At 60.9% G+C, this 7,174-nt stretch overlaps 1 protein-coding gene across 1 annotated transcript; it reads left to right on the forward strand.

The window, feature by feature from the left end:
- Positions 1-6,294: 6,294 nt before the first annotated feature.
- On the forward strand, positions 6,295-6,678 carry TRAVEDRAFT_40821 (uncharacterized protein; the record flags this gene model as incomplete). Its single annotated transcript, XM_008046843.1, has 2 exons — positions 6,295-6,539; positions 6,597-6,678. 2 exons carry the CDS (start codon positions 6,295-6,297, stop codon positions 6,676-6,678), a joined length of 327 nt encoding a protein of 108 aa, XP_008045034.1.
- Positions 6,679-7,174: the final 496 nt, after the last annotated feature.

Below are 7,174 nucleotides of genomic sequence, written 5' to 3' on the forward strand. Positions count from 1 at the left end.
TGCGCGAGGGCGCGGGCGAGATGGAGTTGTGTGTGCGCGGCGTGGCGGTGCGTGGTGGCGGTGCGGGGCAGGCGTACGCGATCTGCGGGGACGCGGGCGCCAAGGACTCGCGCGGACGGACGAGGGGGGATCTCGGCTGGCGGGGTATCTTGCGGATGCTTGTAGATCTCCCAGATGGAATTCTGTCCTCTGCGTGGATTCTGGGGGCTAGGTAGACGCCGTGCGTGGGTACTAGGAGGTACGGGGAGCGGGCACTGGGAGGAGTCCCGGACTCGGAGGAGGGAGCAGAGAGGCATCCGTGCGGACTCAGGCTCAGGGGACTCGGACTGCACTCGGACTCGTTCTCGGGGTCTCAGAAAACTCGCATTGATACACTACATATACCGCACTACAGGGAACTCAAAGAACGCGAAGCTACCCCCGCCAGAACGACCCAGAAACCACTTCGCGCACGCCGCGCAGAACGGGCGCCTATTCTGGCACTGCTCGAAACGGCCAAGTCGCGTCGTTGCCTCCCACCGCCTCTCTGCTCTGCACCACGACCACGGCCTGCCTCGCCTGCTTGCTCTCGCTCCTAGGCTCGTTTCTGGCGACACTCTGTTTGTCTGGTACATGTCTGCAGCGCACGATCAGCCAGACACCGGATTTCGCGCAAGACAAAAACGGCGCTCACCCTGCCGTCGCTTAGCCAGGGGACCGCGAGAGCTCGCGGTGGCCCGCGCTCGCCGTCTTACCTCGGGCAGAATGACTATATGCTTGCGGCGTCGATTGGGCTCGCGCCGCAGGGACAGCGAAAGTTGCGGTAGAGACAGAAGCTGCGTGAGAGAGGTATGTCGCGCGCCCCAGGCCGAGGCTCTTGCCGTACTGTGGGTGAACTCCGGCGCAAGGCCTTCGTATCACCAGGAGAACCTGCGAGCATCCGCTGGGCTTCATCGCACTCCCAAACAGTGCTCGTGGAGATGTAGCCACTAGGCACCGTCTCGAGGAAGGCCGCGCGAAGGATGCCGTACTCCCAGAGAGCGAGTCGTCATACGCTCTGCGCGAGATTTGCAGCCTCTTCGGCCGGGACGGATCGCCGCGCCGCGCTCCCGGGAGACGCTTGACAGTCGATGGGAGCGCCCGCGCGAGAGACCTGTCCGCTCGCGACGGCTGCGCGGGACGTCCGCGTCCTTCTAGGCCGGCCGAGTGAGCACGGTACACACGAAACAGGGTATGTCGCGCACCTGGGACACTTCTGGTACCATTCGGACTGATTCTTCGCAGTGCTCGACCTCGCAGACTCGCACTCCATCCGGCGGTGCGCGGAGGTCCGAGCGAGATGCCGGTGTCCTTGCGGGTGCCCTAGTACTCAGGTCTTGTGCCCAGGGAGTCCACTCTGCGCGACCAGGGAGACAGGAACACCAGCGCCGAAAGGTGAGAATCACCCACCCTCCGCTGCAGAGAGGCAAGGCTGCCAGCTCGGTCGACTGCAGCCGTCCTCCACGCCACGCTACCGGGACACACTTGACAGGTGATGGGAGTGCCCGTACGACGTCGCGCGAGGGACTTGACGGTGGGTGCGTGCTGCGGGAGTATCATTGTCAACTTCAAGGAGTACCGTGCGCGTGAAACGGAGGTATGTTGCGCACCTGGTAAGTTTAACACCATTTTGACGAATTCTTCGCTGTGTGAGCCCGCGCAGCGCTGATTTTGAGACCTCGCACGCAAGCCACCGGTGTCGTTGCGGGTACCCCAGCACCCTGGACTCGAGTTTGTGCCGTGAGTGCAGAGTCCGTTCTGTTCGACGAGCGCGAAGATGACGCCATAGCCTGGAAGTGCAACTCGCCAGATGCGAGGCCGTGGCGAGACTGGCAAATGCCTCGACCAGGACGGTCGTCTGCGCCGCGCGCCCGGGGCGCCTGTTCCGAGTTTGACCAGGAGTTAAGAGTGCCCGCGTGCCGCGCTCTTCAGCTCGAATCCGCCGCGCGAAGCGGGCACATCCTCCACCCGCCGCAACGAACATGTCACGTATGAGGACCACTGAGGGGAGCAGTGGGATCACTTCCAGGCGTGTCCGCGAAGGTAAGTGGTACATCGTCTACTTGTGAGCTTGGACCCGGAGATCCGCAGGCCGCGCGTACGAGATCATTGACGTCGCCCGCCGTAAGTCCGCTTGCCTCGCCTCGCTCTCCACATTCCAGGCGTGTGCTCGGGAGATCTTCCAGCGCACCCGAGAGTGACGCAAGAGCTGAGCTTCTCCGAGTACCCCGCTCGAGACCGTGACTTCGCCGCTCGTGCTGCTCGTGCAAGGGCGAGCACGTCCTTCTTCGCGGGCCGGAACAGGCACGAAGCTGAGCGGTAGGTGTTGCACCCACAACCGGCGAGCGGGACCGCAGATCCGTTGTACGAGGTCTCCGGTGCCGTCAACCGTAAGTTTCCCCACCGCCTGACCTGCCGTGCACCGCAAGTGTGTTTGGGAGATGCTCCTGCACTCTCCCGGACAAGAAGGGGTTCTCTCGCGTCATCGACACCCCAGAGAGCTGCGTGCGAAGGCGATGGGCTTGTCCAAGTGCCCACTCGCAGATGAGGATTGCTCACCGTCGCTTCCACAGGAGAAGTTTGCTGCACGCGCCCGGATGCGCTCGTCTTGGAATCCTCACCGCCGTGAGTGGTATGGCTGCAAGTTGCAAGTAGGGAGGTGGATGGAACTGTAGCGCGGGGGGTGGTGTCATCGGTCAGCTCACGCTGCTGTGCATGCCGTGAGGCTCACCTTCGTGCAGATCACGCTATCGGAACGTGGTGACGAGCACACGCCGTGCTCGCAAAGTGCTGCCAGCTCCCCGAACACATCCAGCGTCCTGCCACACGATGTGAGGCACACTGTGTGTGCGCGTCTTGTCCAGGGTGATTCGTGCGGCCTCGTGAGTCGTCTGGCCGTTGTCTTGCAACACGGTCTTCATGCTGGGAGGGCTGTCGTGTTCACACGATGAGGGGAGCCTTGGAGACGAGCGGCGAGATTGACGTACCGCCGGATCCGTTGTCATGTGTCCCGAAGCTTCCGTACCATGGTCTCTTGTGGTCTGGTCAGGCCATGTGTGTTCCCTGTGAGATCTTCGGTGCCGTGAGCTGTGTACGGCGTTGAATGCGTTCCTGTAGCACTATAGTGATAGGGAGGAGTTTCCCGAGGCGGGTGCGGACGTAGGAGGGAAGTGAGAGTAGGGCGAGGAAGTGGAAAAGGATGCAAGCCACGTCTGTGAGTCGAACGACACAGGTGCGTGGCCAGCCCTGGACGATGTCCGTCTAGACACGGAGCAGGATTGTCCTGTGCCGCATGTGGACACCACCGGTGGGAGGGTGAACCGTGACGGCAAGCGGCTACCGTTACGAGGGGCTCTGCAATTGGATCGCGCTCGTTCTGGACTCGTACTAGCTACCCGCTCGCTTGTAGTGTATCACCTCATTTCTTCCCGCTGGACCAATCACACAGCGGCGGATGGTGGGCGGCGTGATCAGGCTTTACTCAGGAAATGTCAATATTCAGGGTGCTCCGTGATTCATTCTTGCATGGCCTCGATGTCCATCTCCGCTCAATTTTCGGCCGTCTCACTGGTTGCGCCGTGCTCTTCGGAGCTCGGCCGAACACCCTGATTGGTCTCATTTGACCAGAAATGAGGGGAGCAGGAATGGCAATGTGTGCAGCCTTAGTATGCTCCTCACACTTTTATTCCTGCCCGACTTCACTTCTGCCCCTCGTATGAATACTGCACTGACAGGGAAAGATACACATCGCTCTGATGAAAAATCTAGGGACCATTTATGAATAAACGCGAACGGCTACAGTCGGTCGCCGATCTCAGATGATTCGGAGGCGGTTCCATGCCCGCCGGCGCTCTCGGCTGACCCCGCAGTCGAGATCTGGGCAGACGTCACCCTCGCGCCGGTCGCTAAGCAATACTCAACGCCGCAGGGATGTGCAGCCATGTCGTCGAACCAGCTGTGGTCATGGAGGACGTCCAAGGGTGTGCGTGCGCGAGCAGACATAGTGGGAATGGTTATCAGGCTGCGTGCCTGCCTATTCTGGTAAGGAGGTTCAGAGCCGCCGTGGCTCGATCTGTCCGTTCGTTCTCGCCCTCACTGTGGCTGACCCAGGACGTCCGCTTTTGCCCTCACACTCCTAAATTTTCCCTCGCGTGTATTTCGGAGACTCATATCTGCTTGCATCTGGTGAGGTACCCGAGAACCCAAATATCTCGCTCGATCTCGGACCAGCGCATGCTCGAGTCGGTGCCAGTGGTTGCCAAGGCTCGCTACCTCGAATGTATCCGCCGTGTTGGCTGAATTCGCAACATCCAGCACCGCGCACACCGGTGCACCAAGGTACACTGAATAGCATGATTCAAAAACTATACCAAGACGTCCGGAGGCCCCACAGAAGTGTACAGGTGACCCGGTAGAAACCTGCGGCAAGCAGTCTGGTAATCGACACGTGCTCTCGCGGAAACTGTCTGTTTGCTTACATCGCCGATTCGCCTAGCACTCCTGCCAAATATTCTGGATCCATGACGACACTGATATGCGCGTGCGTCTTTCCTGATTGCGATAGGAAGCAGTGGGCTCCACCGGCAGCGGCCTCGACCGGGCATAGTTGATCTCGCATGGTGTAACTCACTGGGAATCGCCTCGCCGCTTCCAGTACCCTCCCGCATGGCATGCACATGTCTGGTACATGCTGTGTGCTACTGAAATAATGTATACGTCTTGTTCTCGAGCTCAGGTAGCACAAATGTCGAAACACATGCAGTCTTTCACGATAGAATATGCTCATTTAGACGGGGACGGTCCCGATCTGTGGGACTACTATACACTACACTCCGAGTTCGGGTTCGCAGCCTTTTTCTGGAGTCCGTACGACACACGGGCATATATTTGTGCACATCCTTCCGGGCTTGGACTCGTGAATGTAGTACAGTGCGTACCTACATTCTCCATTGCATATTCGGTCACCCTGCCGGGCTGAGGGTCGTCCTGGCCATCTGTGTAGCATAGGCTCTCCCCGGCGCTGCATCGATTCATGGCACATCTTAATAACTTTGGGCCTTCTGCCGTCGATTCAAAGATCTCGTCTTTCGCGGCTCCAGTGTGTTGGTCCCGAGAATATATACTGCAATGGGAAGCGACTTGGGAGCCGCGAAAGCGTTTGTGGTGTTCCATAATCTGGCAATGTACTACGGCGCACCCACCGAGACTGTTTTACCGTGTACGTGTCTTCTAGTACGCTCGACCGACCGCTCTGCATGCGATGGGGCGTTGCACGAGGTCGTCACGACTGGCCCTTTGTGTACATTACTCAACGAGCGAGTACGATGACGGCGGTACGCGCGAATTGCGAGGCGGCCGAGGTACGCGCACATCGCAAACTCGCTTCCTTCGCATTCTCGTACGATCACCCGTCGATGTAATCGCGCCTGATGCGCTAAGAACTATACACGAACGCGGGGGTGTCCTCACGAGATATATTCACTGCTGCTACAGGTACCGAACATGCATGGATGGCGAGGATGGTTGCCCGCGAGACGCACCATGTGCAGGGCATCCTCTAGCACGCTGCCCTCTCTGCCAACCTGTCCGTCTCGGCCGAGGCGGACGAGCGTGTCCTTGCCAATACGGAGGCTAGCCCGTCGCGGCGATACCTGCGCCCGTGTCCGCTCGAAACGAGGGCGGTCCCTGTGTGTTCGCGTACCGAGCGCCGGCCGCCCGAAGCGAATGCAACCCCCATCTACGAGTCGAGACCGGTTGGTGAAACGCGCCGCGCCGCGTATCTGTGGTTCTGCCACCCGCGGCGCGTCCGTGCGTGTCCGTTCCCGCTCGCACCATCTCCATCGGCTGCCCGTGGCGTGGTGTGGTTGGCCCGCCGCCCAGCGGACTCGGGCTGTCCTTCCGGAGCTGTTGTAACGTCGGGGGCCGTCTGCGTAAGCAGCTGTGTCCGCGCGACGGAGGAGGTCTTGGCTGCGGTGCACGATCGACGCACGGACCACGGTGTGGTCGGGAGGGCGAGGGCGGCCCTAAATCAGGCCGAGTATAAGTAGGTGGTCGCGTCGGACGCGGGCACGCGCATCCTTCCTCTCGTACCCTCCCTGCGTACTCGCGCTTTCCGCCACCTTGCTCCGGTATCTATGGATGCGAAAGGTATGTCATCATTGTGCGAGGCATTCGAAGACGATCACTGACCCGCAGATATAGAGCTCCTTGCCACATCGTGCCCGCTGTCCATGGTGCGCGAAGGGTACGTCAGCAGCGCGACTGCGACATCTTGACATGCACTACGATGTGAGTGTGTCCCGCAGATGGTGCAGCGTGTTGAGCGTGTTCGAACACCCGTCGACCCCAGGTCCAGCGCGCGCGCACATACTGACCTGCCCCTCGCAGACCTACGCAGTCGACGCGCCGCGATACACCACGTCCACGTTCCCCCTGGAGCAGCACGGCTTTGGAAGGCGCGTGTGTGCGCCGCAAGCATGTCCTATCCGCTCCGCGCGAGGGCGTCCAACAGAGACGGCATCGTCAGTGAGTCGTCCTCGGCTGTCGACGACGAGGTACTCACCGATCCGGTCCCGCAGTGCACCTCTCACGACACGATGTACGCACGTTACCGTCGTGCCCGCGCGTTCTTGCGTTGGCAGCACCTTGCCCGCACGATGAGGGATCCTGGGGGATGGCTAGGACGTCAGGAAACTCGACGGTGAGTGTCTCCCTCGTGTCTGGATGGCAGTAGGCTGCTCACGGCGGCAGGATTCACCGATGGGGACGGTGCCCGTTCGCTTGCTGCCAGCTGGGCATTCCGAGAGGCGAGTGCATCGTTCCAGCAAGCGGATGCGGTGCGGGATGCTGACCTCCTGTACTCAGCGTAGACGTCGCGAAGAGGCACGTCGCCGGCGGCGCGGTGGGCGAGGGGTGCGATGTGGAGATGGACACCGACGGGCGAGCGGCGTGGCGAGATGGAAGGGGTGCCGCAATTGCGGGAGGCGCGAAGGCGGGGTATTTTACATACGTATCTATTTGACGTAGGGATTGCGGCGTGGCTGGTCGCTCTGACGGAGCGCGTGCGTCGCGACGGCAGCATCGCCGAAGTCGAGCTTCGCCCTCGTTCTGAAGTGGGGCATTCCGCCGCGACATTGTTCGGCGTCGACCGCGCGCT

This window comes from Trametes versicolor (assembly GCF_000271585.1).
Source record: "Trametes versicolor FP-101664 SS1 unplaced genomic scaffold TRAVEscaffold_15, whole genome shotgun sequence".
Taxonomy (NCBI): Eukaryota; Fungi; Basidiomycota; class Agaricomycetes; order Polyporales; family Polyporaceae; genus Trametes; species Trametes versicolor.